This window comes from Trichomycterus rosablanca, chromosome 22 (assembly GCF_030014385.1).
Source record: "Trichomycterus rosablanca isolate fTriRos1 chromosome 22, fTriRos1.hap1, whole genome shotgun sequence".
NCBI classification, from domain to species: Eukaryota; Metazoa; Chordata; class Actinopteri; order Siluriformes; family Trichomycteridae; genus Trichomycterus; species Trichomycterus rosablanca.
The window spans coordinates 19,191,793-19,214,847 of NC_086009.1; the positions used below are offsets into that span (position 1 = coordinate 19,191,793).

The following is a 23,055-nucleotide window of genomic DNA, read 5'->3' on the forward strand; positions in this document are numbered from 1 at the left end:
AATGTTCAGGCATGTTGGCCTACTTCCTTTATAACGCGCCATAAAAACAAGGCGTTGCGTCTGCCGCTGTTGCCATGCCGACCTATGCGCTATATACATACCCACGGCTGTGTGTTTATGCGTATACACGTCAGGCGATTGAGAGGTGAGGTTGCCAGATTTGTAAATTGCAACCATTCAATCACTAATCATATACCTCCACCAACCTCTCCACCAATGGGAAGTTGATTATGTCTTTAAAAAAACTGCATTAGTGCATTAGAGCACTAATCTCGTTTATGTGCAGCTGGTAGAATGTGTGCCGCACAGCAACATGGATCCCTGAGGATCTGGGTTCAGTCATCTTCTTTTCTTTCAGTTCATGTGGGTTTCTTCCAGGTACTCCGGTTTCCTCCTACCTCTAAAAACATTCATTAGGTAGACTGGCTGCTCTACATTGACAGTGGGCACTCTGTCTAGGATGTACGTATGCTTTATGCCCAGCGACCCTGATCAGAATGAAACGTTTATAAATCAATAATTAAGTGAATTCTGAAACAACTGATGTAATTATGTTTTATTATTTATTAATAAATAATAAACATTTTCAAATGGATTTGCAATTTTGTGTCTGCAGCAACCTGTTCAAGGTATGTATATCTGCCATAGCTCTTCAAATTAAATATAAAAATATATTATTGTACCACAATATTAATTGTAATTATTATTGTTGTTGTTATTATTATTAATATATTGTGTTTTGTAATTATGTACCATCATAGATGAGTCTAGGATTTGTTTATTTGTATTTATACTTACATAGTTATATAATTATCTTTTATTTCTGGTGATATTCTTATAGTTGTGGTCTATACTGTATTCGTTTCTGCACTATATACAGTAAACAGCAGTTGTAGCCTAGCGGTTAAGGTACTGAATTTGTAATCAGAAGGTTGCTGGTTCAAGCCCGACCACTGCCAGGTTGTCACTGTTGGGCCCTTGAGCAAGACTCTTAACCCTCAACTGCTTAGACCATATAGTGTCACAGTAATGTTTGTCGCTTGTAAACATGTAAACATTGTTTCAGAGCAACTTTATAGTCTTGGTTCAAACCCCCCAAAGGAGCAAGCCTAGGGCGACAGTGGCCAGAAAGAACCTAGCAGGGCGGCACGGTGGCTCGGTGGGTAGCACCGTCGCCTCACAGCAATAAGGTCTTGGGTTCGATCCCCAGGTGGGGCGGACCGGGTTCTTTTCTGTGTGGAGTTTTCATATTCTCCCCGTGTCTGTGTGGGTTTCCTTCGGGAGCTCCGGTTTCCTCCCACAGTCCAAAGACGTGCAAGACGTGCAAGTGAGGTGAAATGGAGACACTAAACTGTCCATGGCTGTGTTTAACATTAAACTTGAACTTATGAATCTTGTGTAACGAGTGACTTGTGTTTTGTCATGAATGTAACCAAAGCGTGTAAAACATGACGTTAAAATCCTAATAAGCAAACAATGAGATTTTAATGATCCTTTTATATCTTGTAATATTGTGACAGTAAACAGGGCAGTTGTGGCCTAGCAATTAAGGTACTGGACTAGTAATCAGAAGGTTGCTGGTTTGAGCCCCACCACTGCCAGGTTGTCACTGTTGGGCCCTTGAGCAAGACTCTTAACCCCCAACTGCTTAGACTTTTGTATCTCCATATACTGTCACAGTACTGTATGTCGCTTTGGAAAAAAGTGTCTGCTAAATGACAAAAATGCAACTTTATAGCATTGGTCGGCACAGTGGCTCGGTGGGTAGCACCGTCACCTCACAGCAATAAGGTCTTGGGTTCGATCCCCAGGTGGGACGGACGGGGTTCTTTTCTGTGTGGAGTTTTCATATTCTCCCCATGTCTGCGTGGGTTTCCTCCCACAGTCCAAAGACGTTGCAAGTGAGATGAATTGGAAATACTAAACTGTCCTTGGCTGTGTTTAACATTAAACTTGAACTTATGAATCTTGTGTAACGAGTGACTTGTGTTTTGTCATGAATGTAACCAAAGTGTGTAAACATCCTAATAAAATAAATACACATACTGTATAAAGAACCCTTGAGAGGAACCTCCTAGCTAAACTCAACACAGTACTTGTTGGCAAAGTTTGGCGTTTTTCATTTTTTTAAAGAGAATCTGGCAACCCGGTTAAGAGCCAGAGGGGGAGTCACGTCCAGCGATCTGTGATTCTGCGTTCTCGCTCGATGGCTCGATGATTGACTGCACAGCCTGATTAGGCACAATGAATGGGTGTTTGTGGTAGAGAGAGAGAGAGAGAGAGAGAGAGAGAGAGCAGGCCACTACACCGCTGTACCGCTGCTCGCTTCCCTAACACTACAGGAACGGCTTCAGCTCGGGGGTGAGTATCTCGTCCGGGAACCTCTCTCACCACACCGGGGTCGTGTGAGGTAGCGGGAGTCAGGGGTCCGGGTTTGGGGGGATTGTTTTGGGGAAGGTGTGCGGTGGGGGATGGGCGCAGTCGAACGGTACCGACTCAAAAGTTTAACCACTTCGCGGATCTCCGAATCACGGACAGCTTGACAGCTGTTGCGGGGTCCGCTGGAAACAGCACGAATGTGTATTTTGTAAACAGCCGTGCCTGGAATTGGTGTGATGTGTTAAATCTGTACAGTGTGTATGTGAACATATAAAGCGCATTTTTGTGTCGCTTTGACGCTGCGTGATTTGACGTTTTAAACCGGCGCTGTGTGCGGATCCCCCCCGCCACACTGTTACAAGTGGTACAGTCCGGCTCGCCTGCATTTGTCCCGGGATGACCTGTTGATGTCTGTAAAATAAGACAAGGTGCGGTACACCGGGCATCACACAACCCGGGCTACATGTGATCCAGGCTTCAAATCCGGATTTCACTCAGAACCGGAGGTTTTAAAAAGCTGTAATTCAGTCGCCTGGCTGAGAGCAGATTTGAGCTCTGCCACGCTAGAGCACCGCAGGCCTCCGGACGCACTTGGCACTCCGTTAGGGGCATAAGCCGCACATGCAGGCGGACTCGGTTGTTTTGGTGCCATCATTGAGCTCTGATCGCCTTTTAGCTGGACGCATTTCTCCATCTGGGGTCCTGTACTGCGTGATTGGCGTGGCTGTGCGCCCACGCATCGTGCCAGGGCAGGCTGACTGGCATACAGCAGGCTAGCCTGGCCTGCATTGCTCAACTCCACCGGCACCCCAATCGGACAGAGGTTTGGCTTCTGTTTACTTATTTGTGCTTAATCATCAGATATATAGTTCATTTATTAATTTATTTATTAGGATTTTAATGTCATATTTTACCCACTTTGGTTACATTCACAAGATTCATCAGTTCGACTTTAATGTCAAGCAATCATGGACAGTTCAGTATCTCAAATTCACCTCGCTTGCTTGCTTGCTTGTCTTTGGACTATGGGAGGAGACCGGAGCACCCGGAGGAAAACCCACACAGACACGGCGAGAACATGCTCCACGTTGCGGGTCGAACCCAGGACCTTCTTGCTGTGAGGCGACAGTGTGAGCCACTGTGCCGCCCGATCGTTGTTTTGTTTATTTATTTATTAGGATTTTACATTTACATTTACATTTTCAGCATTTAGCAGACGCTTTTATCCAAAGCGACTTGCACAATGAGCCGAACGCAATGAGCAATCGAGGGTTAAGGGCCTTGCTCAGGGACCCAACAGTGGCAACTTGGTGGTGGCGGGGCTGGAACCGGCAACCTTCTGTTCACTAATCCGATACCTTAACCACTGAGCTATCACTGGATTTTAATCTCATATTTCACCCACTTTGGTTACATTCACAAGATTCATCAGTTCGACTTTAATGCCAAACAGTCATGGACAGTTCAGTATCTCAAATTCACCTCACTTGCTTGCTTGTCTTTGGACTGTGGGAGGAAACCGGAGCACCCGGAGGAAAACCACACAGACACGGGGAGAACATGCAAACTCGACACAGAAAGGACCCGGACCGGTCCACCTGGGAATCGAACCCAGGACCTTCTTGCTGTGAGGTGACCGTTCGACCCACCGAGCCACCCGATCGTTATTTTGAATTGATGCCATATTATGCCAACATATTTTATGTCATTGCACATTTAAAGTATATTAAGTTTGTTCAGTAAAGCATTTGTATTCAACATTTGTATAAAAATAATGTGATCCAGTGTTTTATTTATTTATTAGGATTTTAACGTCATGTTTTACACCCTGGTTACATTCATGACAGAAACGGTAGTTACACAAGGTTCATCACTTCACAAGGTAATATCGAACACAGTCATGGACAATTTAGTGTCTCCTATTCACCTCACTTGCTTGCTTGTCTTTGGACTGTGGGAGGAAACCGCAGCACCCGGAGGAAACCCACACAGACACGGGGAGAACATGCAAACTCGACACAGAAAGGACCCGGACCGGTCCACCTGGGAATCGAACCCAGGACCTTCTTGCTGTGAGGTGACCGTGCTACCCACCGTGTTTTGAATTGATGCCATGTGGCCGTTGTATGTATTATGGGCACTTATGCCTGACATTGATTTAAGTTATTTGTTTTTTGTTCTTTACCACATTTCTTCACCGTGCTTTGATAAATATGTCGTTGTCTTGGATTGCACATTAGACGTATGTTAAGTTATCAGTTCAAGTTTAATGTCAAACACGGTCATGGACATTCTTGTATCTCCAATTCACCCGGAGGAAACCCACACAGACACGGTGAGAACCTGCAAACTCCACACAGAAAGTATCCGGACCGCTCCACCTGGGGATCGAACCTGCATGTGAGGCGACAGTGCTACCCACCGGGCCACCATGCCGCCCGATCGTTGTTTTGAATTGACGCCATGTGGCACTTATACCTGGAATTGATCTAAGTGTTTTTCTTTTGGTTGGAAGGCATTTAGTTCTTCACTATAGTTCTTCACAGTGCTTTAAAAATAACCTATTTTATATCATTGCACATTTAAAGTATATTAAGTTTGTTCAGTAAATCATCGATATTCAACATTTGTGTAATAATAATGTGGTCCAGTGTTTTAATAACTTCACAAGGTTAAATAACCCATCCCTTTGTAAGGTCTGTCATTATGGTAGAGCCCACTTTCCACCTCATTTGGCTTATGAGCTCATCATTAGGCTCTTTATAAGCTTAATCATTTGTCTTTACATTTACGGCATTTTTTTTTATCCAAAGCCACTTACAGTACAGTGACAGTATATTGTTTAAGCAATTGAGGGTTAAGGGCCTTGCTCAAGGGCCCAACAGTGACAACCTGCCAGTGGTGGGGCTTAAACTGCCCATCTCTAGGCTACAACTGCCCATCTCTTTGTAAGGTCATTACATTAGAGCGTTGCATTAGAGAGTTTTAGGGTTTTCCTATTTACTTTGGCTTATGAGCTCATAATTAATCTCTTTATGAGCTTGATCATTTGTCTTGGTAGGGCAGTAGGTTTTTAGGACCACCACTGAGTAGCCTTGTGGTCGAGCAAATTTAAATAACATTCAGAACAAGCCATGAATGTGTAAATCATGGAAAAGCTCAGATGTGGAGAAGTTTACTAACCCATTGGAAATGTGAAAATATGGAACGGAAGCCACGCTGGCTCAGTTAGACCACAGGGTCACAGTCACTGGCTAAGTTGCACCGGTTATGGCTACTCACAGTTGGCTGTGTGTCTGGGGGGACAATGGTCTTGCCAAGGTGCTTCATCCCTGCTTTAATTACAGCTTCTGCTGGACGGTCGCCTGTACGAGGGCTGGTTGATCATAGATAGAAGTGGAAGTGTGTGACTCTCCATACGTGATACCGCTCTCTGTAAGACCCCGTCTCTAAAAGGTGAAAAGAAGTGGTCGGTGTGCCATAGGGGGTGGGGTGCGTGACAGGGGTAGGAGGTGGGGGCAGTGGCAGCAAGGTGGCAAATTGGATACAACTAGAGGGGAAAAGGGAAAAATGAGTCCAAATTTTAACGGAATTACTGGAAATCTACTTTATGGTTGCAAAAGCCATTCATTTGTATGTTAAGGTACTGCAGCATTATTGATAATTGCTTTGCACTCTGTCTGTTGTGTGATGAACTTTTTGGGATTTAAGGAGTCTGAGTCTGAGGATCTCTCCTCTCTCCATTTGGTGTCTCCTTCTCCTCCCCCCTCACTGGAGAAAAAGTTCTTAAATAAACCCCAGGCCTCACAGTGTATGTGTGTGATTCAGGCCAACTGTAAACAAGCCGTTTTGTCTGATGTGTGTGGCGTGCTCTGTGTGTGTGGGAGGTAGGGAGTTAGAGCCCGAGACAAAGAGGGCACTTCTTTACCCCATTCGAGTAAGGTTTGGATTTTTGTTAATGTTAAAGTCACATCATCTTGTGTCTCGGTCAGTACTGGGAGACTTTGGGACGTCTACCATAAGCGGCTGTTATTTTTAATCTCACACACACACACACACACAGGTTTTGGTTTCTTTTTGCTTAAAAGCTCTAACTTTCCCATCTGTGCCAGCGTGGCTTTGTCAGGTGAGAACGAGCTGTACCGTGTCGACGATGTCCCCCAAATAGACTGAAATAAAAGTCAGGTCCTGCTCAAGTAGTTCTGCAGACCAGATGTGTCTTGTTTGGCATTCTTTTGGAAGCCGTGAAGGAGCAGGAACAGCACTGCCAGATCCTGATCTATCAGCCTGGTTAACCGATCTGCTCCTGGCGCACAGAAATCGTGGTCCTTGTTAGCACGAGATGGCTCGACGTCTGTGTGGCCAAGGAATTCAGAATGGAAAATGGCTTTTTTTTTTATTTTTTTACTTGAATACCAGGAATACTGGATGTCCTGATCTGATACCAGATCAGATGGTGGATTGATATTTGATCAGATGTGTTGTCCAACCACAGCAAATACCGTTATTGATCTGATAGTAACAGAGCAGCTTTTATGTGTAGCTATGCAAAAGCTAGAAAGCAAAATATTTCATGTGTTTTATTTCATTTTTATCAACCACTTTACCTGTAATTGCTTGGGGTTGCAGTGGGTCAGGTTCCACTGGGAAAACTGTGGGTACAAGGCATGAATACCCTGAACTGGTGCCAATGCCAGGCTAACGCAACTCCATATTATTCACAGACTGTAAAAAGAAAAATGCACGACTCCCCGTCTACTTCAGAGCTCCTGAAAGTGTTGCTTTCCACCCCATTAGGGTGCCCCTGATTTAGCCCATATGGCAATTATCGAGACGTGCCAGGAAGCTTTTCCTTGTATTATCTCCTGCCCTAATCAATCCAGAATCAAATTATGGCAGCTTAGGACTTGAAATCCAAAACAAAAAATGTAGAAGACGCTCTTTTCCAACTGCTCGAGACTGCTGGCTTACTTTGCGTATTGGCATGATTTCCTCTGATCTCAATAAGAAATGCATTTGAAAGCAGACTGTATCTAGCTAGAGAGCTGTAATAATTTAAGCAGGACATGATTTAACTCTTCAAAATATTTGGAAGTGTACGCATAGCTTTTACTTCTTGTTTTAGCCCCGATGACCAACAGACATGAATAGGTCGACACTGAGATAAAACTAATCAAATAGAATACAGTAGTACTGATATTAAGTTCTACTCTATTTCTGACTCTTCTGTTCTGCTCTTTCAGATTCCCGTGGTGCTGCTGGCCATAGCGCCATGGCTCAGACCCTTCAGATGGCGATTCCCAACTTCGGCAACAACGTCCTGGAGTGTCTAAATGAGCAGCGGCTACAGGGCCTGTACTGTGATATCTCAGTGGTGGTAAAGGGCCACGCCTTCAAGGCGCACCGGGCCGTCCTGGCGGCCAGCAGCGCCTATTTCCGTGACCTCTTCAACAGCGGCACCGGCGGCAAGGCGTCCGCCGTGGTGGAGCTGCCGCCGGCGGTTCAGCCTCAAAGCTTCCAGCAGATTCTGGCCTTCTGCTACACGGGTCGTCTTAGCATGAACGTGGGCGACCAGTTCCTGCTCATGTACACCGCCGGGTTCTTGCAGATCCAGCAGATCATGGAGAAGGGTACAGAGTTCTTCCTCAAAGTCAGCTCGCCCAGCTGCGACTCGCAGGGTCTCCACGTCGAGGAGACGCCGCCATCCGAACCTCAGAGTCCCGTCACTCAGACGGCTGTTGGCGTCTCTGCCAATGGAGGAGGAGGCGGCGGTGGTGGTGTAGGAGGCGGAGGAGGTGTAACGGCTACCAGTCGCCCCTCTTCTTGCCTCACCCCACTGCCTCTGTTGTCTCGTGTTAAGGCAGAGCAGCCCGAGGCCTCGCCCTACTCGGTGGTCTGCACCCCAGTGGCCAAACGCCTCTGGGAAGGAACCGGCGGAGCTGGAGGAACTGGTGGACGCAAAGCTGCCCGCTTTTCCCAAGACATGACACGCAACAGTGCCATCCAGCCACAGGGACTGGCTGTGGGTTTGGCTGCGGCACCAACAAGCCACACCACCAATGGTAACGGGGCGAGCAGCAGTGCCACGCCTGAGGGCACAAGCCCAGGCACCGTTAGCGCCTATGCCAGTGACTCGCCCATCTCCTACCATGACGACGAGGAGGAGGAAGAGGTCGCGGAGGACGGTGCGGAGGAGCAGTACAGGCAGATCTGCAACATGTACACCATGTACAGTATGCTCAATATGGGCGCCGTAGGTGAGTGTGATGGAGGTCAGATTTTTAATAGATATGTAGGTGCTCCGGTGGTGCAGCGGTAAAATACGCTGGGGTGCTACAGTGGTGCTATCAGCCAGACAGGCCCCTAACTATGGGAGCAGCCAAGACCAAGAAAAATGAATTAATATATGATGCAAGTCAGTCATGCGCTGAAGAAGCAAAGCATCCTCACATCATCACTACTACCATAATGTTGGACTGTTGCTGTAAAGTCCCTATTGCCGAGTGTGTTGTGTTTACTGCAGCTCTAACAGGACCAGTGTCCTCCAAAAAGTTCCACTTTTAAGTCATTACGCCACTTAATATTATTCCAAAAAATAGAGCCTTTGCATTCCTTTTGGTTAGCTCTTTTTTTTTTACCTTCCGACTTATATTTGGAGACCAACTTGTAGGTCTTCATTTCCAATGGTGGACTTACGTGACACAGGCACGATGGCCTGATGAGTTAACAGTGTGCTTTTGGTAGGCCGGCCACTTCTGGGAAGATTTACTACAGCTGCAAGGTTTCTTTATTTAGATATAAGGACACTCGCTGTGGTTCGGTGGAGTCTTTGAAATGGCTCATACACATAAGTAAAGAAAGCAAATCGACCCCCTACTCTGATGTTTAAGGACTGAATTTATTATTCAGTCATGATATTAGCCATAGCTGCTGACATGGGGTTAAGAATTAAATAAACAAACAAACGTTCCTCTTGGTTAGCTCTTGTTTATACCTTCCAAGTTACCTTTGGAGACCAACTTGTAAGTCTTTCTTTCCAATGGTGGACTTGTGACACAGGCAGGGCTGGCAGGCAGGGCCTTAGATGCTTGTTTGAGTTTTTTGTGACTTTGCTGATGAGTTAAGTGTGCTTTTGATAGCTCGGCCACTTCTGGGAAGATTTACTACTGCAGACCGGGAACACCCCACAAGAGCTGCAGTTTTGGAGATGCTCTGACCCAGTCGTCTAGCCATCACAATCTGGCCCTCGTCAAACTCACTCAGATCCTCACGCTCGCCCATTTTTCCTGCTTCTAACATCTTAACATTTTTTTGTTCGTTTGCAGCATCGTGTGCTGTTTGTTGAGACCTTTAGCTGCTTTACTTTGGTTAAATTGAACCTCTTCAGCAGAGTCGGCAGCAATCAAGCCATCGTCTAGTTTAATTAAACCTGATTAATAATTAAATTAGGTTTCTGGTGGACTAACCGAAGGGGCAGTTTGTTTTGACCGCTTTTTGCCTCTGAATGATCACTGTCTTTGCTGTTTTGATCTGATATCTCAATGTGCTTGAGGATCTGAAAAAATTCTGCGTGAATAAAATAAATCATGACACGGCGAGTGCATTTTCACAGCCCTTTAAATAGCAGCGTTTTTTTTCTGCTGGGCTGAGGTGGAAAGTTGGTGATGAAGGAGAAGCTGAATGAATAAATGATGACTCAATGATTGGATGTTTTACTTTCTGCGTGCCTGTGTTTGGCCGGCACTGTTTTGATTACATTTCCCTGCTTCGCCCCGGTATGAGTAGTTGATGGAAGCGTTCATTTAAACAGTGGTAAACATTTGGATGGAAAGGCAAATACACTATATGGAGCGTTAGTACTGTTTGCTATAGGCAGGGTGGCACTGTGGTAGCATTCAGCATGCAAACGTCACTCCTCACAAGTCAGAATTTAAAATGGAAAAATTAAAAGGACAAACAATAAACAAATTGATTTAACTTCGTTCTTGTATATTTCATGTTCTCACAGACTCATGCACCCTGGCACGCTGGTGCAATAAATACAGGTCCAGTCATGCCAGGCTTTTGGATGCAAAACTCAGCACTTGTGTTGCCATAACAGTCTCCACTCCTGAAATTTTGTCTCAATTTCCTTTTATTCATCCACATAAACATTGCGAAGGATGTGCAGCGATGCTGGGTGATGAGGCTTGATTTACATTCAGCTCTTAATCTATCCCAAAGGTGTTTAGTCCATAAACATCAAGCTCATCAAATCATTTCTTAACTCTCCAGGTCTTCTGCAGTACGATCCATTCCACTGCAGGTTAAATAAGAAAGTATTGGGACACCCGTTCACAACATTCGCTAACAGGTGTAATAAATGAATGGGGACATGATATGCTCCTGACTTTGCAGCAACAGTTTAGGGAAGGCCCTTTCTACTCCAGCATGACTGTGTCGCAATGAACAGCTTTGGAATGAACCTGGACATCAAATCTTGCCAGGAGCCTTCTCAGAAGAGTCGTGGCTGTTATAGCTGAAAAGATCACATAGACATCAGTCTATCTTGCATTCACATTACATTTACGTTTTCGATTGCAATTGAGGGTTAAGGGCCTTGCTCAAGGGCCCAACAGCAGCAACCTGGCAGTGGTGGGGCTTAAACCAGCGAGTTTCTGATTACTAGTCCAGTACCTTAACCGCTAGGCTACAGCTGCATATTTTAATACCATTTGTTTTGTTCTTTTTAAAAGCTCATGGTCAGGTGTCCAAATACTTTTGGCCATATAGTGTATGACTGGATGCTTAGATTTAAAGATTGAGCTACAAGAAGTAAATCTACTGGTTGAAATGGGTGTCCGTATTTTGACCATTTTTTGGTATTTTGACCATGTGTGTGTAAATTTTCACCTCCGTTTACCTGGTTTGGTGCAAATGTGCTAACAAGTCTCTCTCTCTCTCTCTCTCTCTCGTTCTCTCTCTCTCTCTCTCTCTCTCTTCACACCTTTAGGTGGAGAGCGTGTGGAAGCTCTGCCTGAACACTCAGAGACCCGGAGCCGGATGCGGGGACGCCAGGACTTGGCATCACTCCCTGCTGAACTTATTGCCCAAATCGGCAACCGGTGCCATCCCAAACTATACGAGGAGGGCGACCCGGCCGAGAAGTTAGAGCTGGTCACAGGTTAGGGATGCTGATGAGTCTCTGTGTGTTTCGAATGTGTCATTTTAGTTTATAAATATAAAACAAAATTGGACCTAAAATACCTTTTACATGCACTGTAACTCCGTTCGGGCGGCACGGTGGCTCAGCAGGTAGCACTGTCGCCTCACAGCAGGAAGGTCCTGGGTTTGATCCCCAGGCGGGAGGTCCGGGTCCTTTCTGTGTGGAGTTTGCATGTTCTCCCTTTTGTCTGTGTGGGTTTCCTCCGGGAGCTCCGGTTTCATCCCACAGTCCAAAAACATGCAGTCATGTTAATTGGGGACACCGAATTGCTTTATAGGTGAATGAGTGTGTGTGTGTGCCCTGCGATGGACTGGCGCCCCGTCCAGGGTGTTACTGTGTGCCTTGTGCCCATTGAAAAGCTGGGATAGGCTCCTCAACAGCAGATGAGTGGTGCACAAAAAATACATGAGCCCACTATCGCTGAGATCCAGGGTTCGTATATCGGCGGTGATATCTGCTTTTCGGGCATCTACACACGAATGATTGGCTATGTCTAAGGAGTAGGGGGGTTTGGTTGAACAGCCTAGCCATTGGGAGATACACTTGTCAGTGCACTCTCAGTGCCTTAGCATTATGCCACATCAGCTCAAGTCTGCACAAATTTGAATCTTGTTTTTAGGTGTGTGGTGAGGCGAATAAACATTACCTGAACATGCTGTACTTGTTAAAAAGTTCTGGCTGAGTTCATGAACGCTCCATCACGGATCGTCAGTGTAAAGGTGCTGACGGTGATGCGTGCCCGGTGTGTGCGTATGTAAAACCCGCTGATGGTGGTGTGTTTGTTGTGTGTAGGAACGGGTGTTTACATTTCACGAGCCCAGCTGATGAACTGTCACGTCAGCGCAGGTACCAGACACAAAGTGTTGCTGAGGAGGCTACTGGCTGCTTTCTTTGATAGGTAAGTAAGTGTGTGTGTGTGTGTGTGTGTGTGTGTGTGTGTGTGTGTGTGTGTGTGTGTGATTATTCAGTTCAGCTCCTTTTTTATAGCAGCTGAATCACTCCCTTTGTCTTTCACAGGAGCACTCTGGCTAACAGTTGTGGCACCGGCATCCGCTCGTCCACCAACGACCCCAGCCGCAAGCCACTGGACAGCCGCGTCCTGCACGCCGTCAAATGTGAGTCTCCTATCACAGTTGGATTATTAAACCAGTATTAAGTCCAAACTCTAATAACATTCAGAACAACATCATCATTTCCTGTTTTACCAACGTTTCATCCTGGTTGGGATTGGGGGGGGGGGGGGGGGGGGGTTTATTTATTTATTTATTAGGATTTTAACGTCATGTTTTACACTTTTGTTACAATTATGACAGGAACGGTAGTTACTTATTACACAAGGTTCACCAGTTCAATGTCAAACACAGTCATGGACAATGCTCTCGGAGGAAACCCACACAGACACGGGGAGAACATGCAAAATCCACACAGAAAGAACCCAGGATCTTCTTGCTGTGAGGCCACGGTGCCTGTGTTGCTGTGGATCTGGTTTCCCAGAATCAAAAGACACCAATCTATCACGTGGCCTCGGCCTTCCCCTGTCTCAGACATAGCCAATCATGTCTGTTTGTAGACACCTAATGGGCGATAGCACCGCTGGGGGTTCGAACCCTGGATCCCGGCATTGTTGAGTGCAGTTTGCTACCTAAGCACCCAGTAATATATTTATTGTCCAATAGGAACTGTTACCTGTGTTATTTACAGTTGGGATATTTCATCTTTGACAATGGGCGGCACAGTGGCTTGGTGGGTAGCACTGTTGCCTCACCGCAGGGAGGTCCGGGTGTGGAGTTTGCATGTTCTCCCTTGTGTCTTCGTGGGTGATTGAATGCAAGTGAGGTGAATTGGAGATACAAAATTGTCCATGACTGGTTGACATTAAAGACTTGAACTGATGAATCTTAACCAGTGTAACCAGTAACTACCTGTTCTGTCATGGATGTGACCAAAGTTTGTAAAACATGATGTTAAAATCTTAAGAAATAAGCTGGGCAAACACCTCTATTAGCCCATCCTGGGCCTAATTTTGAACCGTTCGGTGCAAAATAGTTTGCTGTGACTCTATTGTTGCCCCTTAGCATCACTGTCCTTCAAGTTTGTCACTCTTCTGCCTTTTGTTCCGCTCAGATTACTGTCAGAACTTTGCGACGAGCTTCAAGGAGAGCGAGATGAACGCCATCGCGGCGGACATGTGCACCAACGCGCGGCGCGTCGTCCGCAAGAGCTGGATCCCCAAGCTGAAGCTGCTCATGGCCGAGAGCGACGCCTACACCGGCTTCCTTCCGGACGGCGTGAAGATGGAGGCTGAGGCTCTGGGAGCCGAGGCGGCTTTCGGGGCGGCCGATCTGGAGGGCGGGGCCTCGCTCGAGACGGCTCCTTCATCTGAATCCTTGGCGCAGGGCGTGGGCGGAGACGCTGGAGGTCTGTTCCAATGAGTGGGCCGCAAAGAGGGAAACCCCGCCTCCTGTCCTTTTCCACCCCTGCCTTGGTATCCGTGTGACTCTGTCCTCCGCTACCTCTGCCTGCGGGAGTCTGGAGGAGTAAGTGGGGTTTAGCAGAAGGCCGGGGCGCCTCTGGTTTTATTTTCATGTTTTTTTTTGGTTTGTTTTTCCCCCTAAATAACCCCTTTTTTGCACAGAAGCCTCTTGCTTCCATGCTTTACCAATCTGTATATTGTGTGATTTTGATTTGGCTCGTAAAACAAGGCCTCCGTAACATCCGTGTGGGTGCGAGCGCAGAGGTCGCGGTTCCCCTAATCACACTGTACTAATATTTTTGAATGTATGCGTCCGCAGCACCAAGTGTCGCGAGACAAGCCGATTGTATTTGGCCAGAGAAATAATAGGCCAAAAGTCGTAGCCACTGTAGCGATGGAGGGAGAGGACGGAGCCGAGAGAGAGAGAGCAATAGAAAGAGAGATGTAGGTGGCTTCTTCTGTCTCCAATTCGGAAAGAATTTATATTCCCTCCTCTACTCCTACTCTTCCTCAAAACGTCTGGTATTCCAACCAGAAGAGAAAAGAAAAAAAGTGAATCCTGTTCTTTGTTAATCTCTCCCTGATTTTTCCTGAGTTCTTTCACTCGATAACGTACGATTTAGGACAGTAAAAGTAAAGGGGGACAGAAAGATTAGTCATATTTTAAAAATATATTTATCTACTTGCACCTTTGACGTGTGCATACTGAGAAAGAGAGGGATTGTTTAAAATCTCTTTTTGTGTGTGTTTATTTTTTTTCCGTTTATTTTTTTTTTCTCGCTTTCGTCACCTAAGTGTTTGTCGGGACGCGTCTTGCTACGGGATTTCAGAAGAACGTGGCGAAAAGAGAATTATTTTTGCATACTGATATCTTTTAGAAGCTCTGCGCTTAGCTTGTACCTGACTGGCTGTGAGAAATCGAGCTCCTCTAGCTTGTGACTCGGTGTGCAGTTACTGTTATTCGTTGATTCTGTCAGTCGCCCGTTTTCAAATTCGGACAAATTCGGACTTGCTGTCCGGTGTGGGATTCAACACGCCCTGTTTGACTTCCCTCGCGGCTCAGAAGGCCGTTAGTGGTCGCTAATGCTGTGTTCGTGTCGTGGACGAGGAACTTGTCTTGCTGCTTTTTAAAGATGAGGTCACACCAAAAACTTTACGTTTAGGGAAGATTTCGGATTTTGCACATCAATAAATGCAGTTTAATTTGAAACCAATGATGTTGCAGTGCCTGCTGTCTCTCTGCAGCTCCCGTTAGGGGTCACCACAGTGGATCGCTATGGTCTGTATACCTGATTTGGCCCAGTTTTACCCCGAAAACCTGATTTAAACCACAAGAGTTTATGTAAAACATCCAGTAAGTTGAGTTCAACTAAATTTATCACAATCAATCATGTTTTACTAATCAAGGGGGCGGCACGGTGGCTCGGTGGGGTAGCACTGTCGCCTCACAGCAAGAAGGTCCTGGGTCCGGGTCTTTTCTGTGTGGGGTTTCCTCCAGAAGCTCCGGTTTCCTCCCACAGTCCAAAGACGTGCAAGTGAGGTGAGCTGGAGATACAAAATTGTCCATGACTGTGTTTGATATTAAACTTGTGAACTGATGAATCTTGTGTAATGAGTAACTACCATTTCTGTCATGAATGTAACCAAAGTGTAAAACATGACGTTAAAATCGTAATAAACAAACAAACTAATCAAGGGAGCCGGAAATCATGATCATGTGATCGCTTGAATAATTGTGCTCCCCTACTGTCTAAAGTCTAAATTAGCTACATACACTGTAGTTGCTTGTTTGTGTACAGGCATAGAAAGTGTGTTCACATAAATGCCAACGATCCAGTCATTATACACTATATGACCAAAAGTATTTGGACATCTAACTTTAAGCTTTCTTGCTTGACATACCAACACTAACTGACTCGATTTCTCCAAACATCAAATCTGATATAACAAACTTTACCTGAATTAAAGTGTTGGAACGGCCGTTAAGATGAGAACGGTGAGGTGAAAGTCAACGAGGGCGTGTTAGAAACTGCTGTAAAGCGTTTGGCTTATTAAATTGTGATTGTGTCACTGAGAATTGTTGAAATATAATGCCTGAACACTGTCAGTACTAGTTTGTGACCCTGTATGGCCCCGGTGTGGGCACCTCTCCCCCGATACGTCTGAACACACATCCTTACACACATGCAAATTAGGCCCCGGGGGTGGACAAACCGTGCTTCCTATTGTCATGGGCACCTTACTGTCTTAAAGACGGGTTAAATGACTCTGTGTGGTTTTGCATGTGTGTGTGGCCTTGGGGGAGGGTTTACACTGCCTGTGTCCCAGAAGAGAATGAGCTGTCCGAGAGCCTCTGTATGCCCCTGTTTGGGCAGCTGTGCTTTGTGTGTGTGTGTGTGTGCGCACGTCTGCGTCTCTGTCTCTGTATGTTAGCATCTGTGTACATTCCTTGCACATAGTTGGCTCTGTGTGCTCACATGTGGGTGGTATTTGGGTAAGGTTTAAGGCAGGCGTAGGTGTGTGTGTGTGTGTGTTTAGGCGTGTACGCCTTTTTGGGAAGCTTTCCTGGCTTAAGCTTTTACACATTGGTACAACCCATGATGCTTTGCATACCACCACATGCCCAAATTTCCATCAGGATTAGAATAGAGTAGCGTTTATCCTCATCTGAACTCCTCGGTTCATTTTCCTTTATTATCCTTCTAAGTCATTTGTTTATTTTTTTCTTTCTCCGTTTCGCCAGCTGCAAAAAAATTCCTATAATTAGAGCGCCTGGCACACCTTTGCCACCGATAGCGTGTCAGATCCGCCTCAGAAAATCAGACTTGTGAAGCAGCCACGTTTCCAGCAGTTTAAAAGTCGAACCAGAACTTAATTCAGACTCATTTCATCCTGGTCACACCAGAAATTCACAGATGCTATTTAATGTCAGAATATGGTTCCAAATCATTTAATGTATGTATGGTTCCAAATCAGGTATGTACACAAAGTTAAATTAAGCATACACACAATTTCATCCATCTACTTGAGGCTCCTGACTGATTGTGAATCATGGTGCTACGTTTCTGTGATTTATAGTTATAGTTTATAGAATAATTTGTAGTCTGGTTGGATAATATAAAATTTTATACGGTACGCTGCTATAAGTGCTTTAACCGTGTTAGATTGACTGTAAATCAAAGCATCAACGGTCATTCAGCGATCGACAAAGCCGTGCAGTTATGCGATTGGACGCAGGTTAGCATTTTATACATTTCAAATTAGAATTTTAAACTGCCTTGTCAAAATTCCTATAAAAAGGAACTGAACTCTGTGTCTACGCGGACATAATTGGCCTGTCTGGCGGAGGGAGGGACGCAGGGGTTCCCCATAACTGCTGCAGTTACGACCTCTGCTGGCTGGTCGATGGCGCCTGCACAGAGACGGGGAATAATGGAGATCAGTGTGTTCCTCTCCTCTCCATGTGTGATATGGATTCCTGTATGAGCATGCTTGGTTAAGGTGAAAAGAAGCGGTCGGTTATTGCACATGTGTCAGAGGGGGCGTGTGCTAGTTACAGCCCTCCTCAGTAGAGGCGAAATACAATCAGGTTATTGGATACGACTAGACTGGGAGAAAAAATTGGGGGGAAATGCATTGACGTGGTCGATCGGCTGCAGCGTAGCACCAATGATGCGTAGAATTACTGCAGATTTTACGTGCAGCGGGCATGTTAAGCACAGGGTGTGATACAAATCAGTACCTCTAAAGAACGGAGGCCGTATCAGATAAATAATCATTGTTATGCATGTACGTAAATGCATTTGTGACACGCCGGAGCTCAGTTTTCTCCTGGGACACGGCAGCTTTCTGCTAAAAGTAATCAGAGCTCTTTGCACCTTTCGTTGTAGACTGAACTAGTGCTTTTTGCACATTCTTTTGTAGAGGAGACCGGTGGATTGTGCACCTTGTTTTTGTAGCGGATCAGTCGGTGGGTTTTTCCCGTGAGCGTGTCGGCGAGATTCTGCCGAGCCGTGCTGAACTCTTGCTGATGTAAATATTGATGAGACTGTTGAACAGATTTTTTTTACCACGTTTATCTTTTTTTTTTTTTTTTTGATAATTATTTTTAGGAACGTCACTCATCGGGTGACAGAGTAGATCTTTTTTATTTTTTAGCATTTATTTTTTTTACTTCTTCTGCTTGACGTAACTCGAGTTTGCGCTTCCAGCTCGTTCCGCTTTCGGCCGAGTGCGCGGTTAGAATCGCTCGGCTGCTACGTTAGCATCAATAACTCGATTTTTAGGCCTGAGAGCAAAAACTTACAGCATCCAAATCAAATCTATATCTACATAGACTAGCACACATCTCTCTTTTGTTAATTATTATTATGTTTGTTTAACAACACGTACTGTATTGAACTGTACTAACACAGAGTTGACTTGCCAAGTCTTGTAAGGATAGGAAAGAGTACGGTGTAGTGCTGTATGACTGACAAGGTATTTTTATTTTCATTTTGTGCTGAAATGATGGGGATCATAGGCATATCCTGGTGCTGTGTGGTGTAGATGCTGGTCAGTTGGGGTATCGATGCCAAGCGTGCAAGTTAAGATTATGTTCACACTGCAAAAATTAAACTGTTTCCTTTGTTTGCTGCTGAAATCTGATTGTTTTGGGTTATTCATATCCAACGCTAGTCTGAACAGATCTGTTTAATTAATTAAGGACTATACACACTCATACACATTTAAAATTCATTCCTATAATCACAGCCTGGTCCTATAGTTTTATATATTCAAATTACATCATTAAGGGCAGAAATGCATTTTCAAACGCACATTTTTTTTTTGGAAAGTTTTAGCCTAATACTGGAGTATGAAATAAAATGCATGGTATTTAATACTTGCCTTGTGTGATTTCAATATATAAATAATCTTATAAATAGTTAAAAGGAATAGAGAAACTAACTTTGTACAAAAAATACTCAAAACTAGGTCTGATAAAAAGCCTGGGAAAACTGGACCGATGAGAAAAACGTCTGTGTTGATATCTGGACCGATTTTCTCAAACGACCCCCAAATATCAGTGTTTGACTAGTAGAACTAGGAGGTTTTTCTGCTTAATACAGACAATCAAGATTCATTTTTAATTTTGATGCTTTTGAGGAACGCTTAGGCATCACACAGCATTTTTAGATCTTAAAAAAAATCCCTAAACGTGCCCGTTTCCCTTGAATGGTTTACTAATTGGGTGTATTAATCTTAAATACAGTGGGCGCTCAGGTGGCGCAGCGGTAAATTACGCCAGCCTACAACCGCTGGGATCGAGGAATCAAATCCCCAGCTGTGCTGTCAGCCAGTCCCGTGTCAACCTAAAAACATAATTGGCCTGTTTTTATTTAATTTAATTAGCATCCTGTCTGGAGTGTGTTTCTGCATTCTGACCCACTGACCAGGAAAAGTGGTGGTAAAGCATGGCTCAGTGGGTAGCACTGTCGTCTCACAGCAAGAAGGTCCTGGTGGGGCGGTCCTGGTCCTTTCTGTGTGCAGTTCACAGACATGCAGTCAGGATAATTGGAGATACAAAATTGTCCATGACTGTGTCTGACAATAAAAACCTGTGAACTGATGAATCTACCTGTCCTGTCATGAATGTAACCAAAGTGTGTAAAACATGACATTAAAATCCTAATAAATAAATAAATTAGTACAATAGTATGCAGTTTGGGACACTACTGGTTTCCCGTGCCCGTGTACACACTGGTGCTTAGTTAAGAAGAGATTTGCGGGTTAAAGCTGCACCCACACACATTCACATTTTAGTAACCAATAACTGCAAAGGTGGGCAAAGATTTGAGCTGCTTTGTCCCCCCACCATACGAAGCACTTTTTGACTAATCGGAAGCAATTGATGCTCGTACAAACGGTACCATAAATCAACCTGTAGTGAGATTTTAATATTCTTATGTGGACTAAGATTCTATATATAAGAAATGTAAGAAAATAACTTCATATAATCTACTGCAAAGACATGACACGATTGTCTCCATGAATTTTAAATAAGTCCTTAATAATGATCACACTTGTAGCTTCTTATGATGTGAATATTAGAACATTTTATAGACTTAATATTATAATGCTCACACATTACACATTACAATCCAAAGGCGAGATTTATTATAGGTTTATTACTCCAGCATAACGACACAAGCTGAATTTCTATCTGTCTGTTCAGACTGGAGTCAAAGATTGGCTGTGCATTGACTAATCTATAGATAAATATGAAATGTCAGGATTCGGTATGATTTTTTTTGTCATGTAAAGTAAAACTGACAGATTTGGATCTGTAGTGTGAACATAGTGTTAATCTGCCTCTGTCTTGGCAGCAATGCCCTTGCGTCCTCCATTTTGATGGCACAGATGGCATACATACACTGCATGCATAGGCCGTGAGGCAGCGCTGCCACCTAATGCCACCTGCTGTACACACAGAATCACTGCAGCCTATGTGCACTACATGCAGTCTGCTCCAGATGCCGCCGGCTTTGCAACATGGAGGGCCTTTTTCTTTAAGAACTGAACATGTTTACATTATTTTTGAGAAAAAAAAAAGTAAGAAAAGGAAAAAAAGTTGATGCCTGATGTTTTTTTCTCTTTTATAACATTGCCTAAAGATTGTGTTTTTTATATGAAAGAAGGGACCAGAGTTTTGAGTACCGAGAGGACATATCGTTTTGGTTGTTTTTTGGTTCGACTGTCTGTCTGAGCCTCCGCGCCCATTAAAAAGCACCTTTAACAGGGAATTCTCGTGGTCACGTTTCTGAACCACGACACCTTGAATAGTCTCAGTGGGCGCGGGGGCCGGACAGACAGCAGAAACCAGTGTGAGAGTTTACTTGCCCATATATTTTGTTTGTATTTCTACACCCACCCCTTCTTCCCCCTCTCTATGGGAATGCATTCTTTCTGGCTGCTGTGCACTTCGGGGCAGCAACCGAGGCACGTCAGAGAGAACTGATCTGCTGTGTGTGGTGTCTTTCTTTCTTTTTGTTGTTTAAGTTTGGTCTGGATATCCAGCGCTTTGTTCATAGTGCTGGTCAGATTACACACCTACACGTGCTGATCGGTCCTCTCGGAGTGCCTGGCCGTACCTCTTCTGTTCCTGTGTACCTCAATATTCTGCCTTTAAGCCAATTCCTCAATGTGTAGTTCTAAGAAAACCCTGATGTTTTTGTAATAAATTAATCTATTATGTGGTGAATAATTATGTGTACAGATCAGTATGGAGAATTCCTACTTTCCTGAGAAATGCAGTTTTGGGGTTTGAATGGTGGGAGGTTTTGGGGGTGATGGGGACAGTACTAGCTCACTTTTAACTACACAAAAGCAGGAGTGTAAATCTTTTATAAAAGATGCAGCGTTTGCGTGTCGGGGTCACCCGCCCCCTGTTTCACTTTCTATGACTACATGCTATACAATATATTATGATGATCTATATCTATAAATATATATAAATATATACATACTGTAAATTCTATAGAGGCACTAATGAAATTGTTTGTTGTGCACTCACAGCATGAGTTGTAACCCAGATGCTGCTTCCAGCTGAGTCCAGCGCAGCATTGTCCGTTCGATACCCCCCTCCCTGTCAGCCATGCCCCCTCGCTGTTCCCCAAGCAGTTGACCCTGTTATGCCCGTGCCCATCCATGCCATTCGAGTCTGTGTTCAGAGTGCCAATAACTTTGTGAATCCCTAACTGTGACCCGATATTATCGATAAATAGAATTGCACATTAACTACTGTAAAGAGAAAAACAAAAGGAAACAAAATTGAAAGAATACATCTGGATATCTTAATAAAAACAAGTTTGTAACAAAACTGCCTGATCTGAGTGGTTATTATCTTTATAATGTATTTATTAAGAATTCTACATAATCACCTTCTGTGTTTTTCCCAGCGTTGTACCAACTTCTTAATGCCATCAGCAAAAAATGTTTTTAGTTGAGCGTGTAGCCACTGATTCATCGCTGCTTTCACATCATCATCACATGAAAATCTTCTTCTCCTTAAAGCTTCTTTGAGCGTCCAAAAAGTTGGAAATCAGATGGAGCTAAATCCGGACTATAAGCGTCTCTCAGTATCTCAGACACGACTGATTACTACTCCTCCCGGGCGGCACGGTGGCTAAGTGGGTAGCACTGTCACCTCACAGCAAGAAGGTCCTGGGTCTGATCCCCAGGTGGGGCGGTCCGGGTCCTTTCTGTGTGGAGTTTGCATGTTCTCCCCATGTTCGCGTGGGTTTCCACCGGGGGCTCCGGTTTCCTCTCACAGTCCAAAGACGTGCAAGTGAGGTGTAAATCATGACGTTAAAATCCTAATAAACAAACAAACAAACTACTCCTCTCACCCTCACCGCTTTCAACCAAAATATAAAAGTGCAGAAACTTTTTGAAGATCCCTCGTATCCCGTGTACGTACCAAGGCTGTAATCACAATATATATTTAGATGTGCTCAAATTGTCCCCCCAATACACTGATGTAAAAATGACATTCAATTCACAAGCTTTGCATATGGGTAGGATCATTTAGTGTTCCCACTGGTTATTGATAGCAGGAATGTTTTAGAATGGCCTGCTAAAACCCCAGTCCCCTCACATCCATGTAGATTTGGTCCACCCCCTTGATCAGTTCATGGCTACGGCCTTGGTACATACACAACTTTATCGTTTTAAATACATGCAGCTCTGGGACAAAAGTTTTTGCTAAGTAAGCTGATGTGGCTTGATGGGGTTTCAATCCTGGGCTGATGATTTCTTTCAGCTTAATTAGAACCTTAAAGCCCTTGTAAGCAGGGCAGTTGTAGCCTAATGGTCAAGGTACTAGACTAGTAATAAAAGGGTTGCTGGTTCAAACCCCACCACTGCCAGGCTGCCACTGTTGGGCCCTTGAGCGGGCCCTTGAGCAGGCCCTTAACCCTCAGTTGCTTAGCCTGTATACTGTAAGTCGCTTTGGATAAAA

General features: G+C 44.6%; 1 protein-coding gene across 1 annotated transcript; it reads left to right on the top strand.

Annotated features, from left to right (window-relative positions):
* Positions 1–2,299: 2,299 nt before the first annotated feature.
* On the top strand, positions 2,300–14,606 carry nacc1a (nucleus accumbens associated 1, BEN and BTB (POZ) domain containing a). The gene is made up of 6 exons (XM_063018995.1): positions 2,300–2,361; positions 7,623–8,636; positions 11,372–11,542; positions 12,377–12,482; positions 12,602–12,699; positions 13,709–14,606. The coding sequence occupies exons 2-6, from the start codon at positions 7,652–7,654 to the stop codon at positions 14,014–14,016; spliced, it is 1,668 nt and encodes a 555-aa protein (XP_062875065.1). The 5' UTR covers positions 2,300–2,361; positions 7,623–7,651; the 3' UTR covers positions 14,017–14,606.
* The last annotated feature ends 8,449 nt before the right edge of the window (positions 14,607–23,055 follow it).

Coding starts and splice junctions, on each gene's coding strand:
- nacc1a (XM_063018995.1), top strand. CDS start 7,652: ATGGCTCAGACCCTTCAGATGGCGATTCCCAACTTCGGCAACAACGTC. Junction 11,543..12,376: donor GAAGTTAGAGCTGGTCACAG/GTTAGGGATGCT, acceptor TGTTGTGTGTAG/GAACGGGTGTTTACATTTCA. Junction 12,700..13,708: donor CGTCCTGCACGCCGTCAAAT/GTGAGTCTCCTA, acceptor TGTTCCGCTCAG/ATTACTGTCAGAACTTTGCG.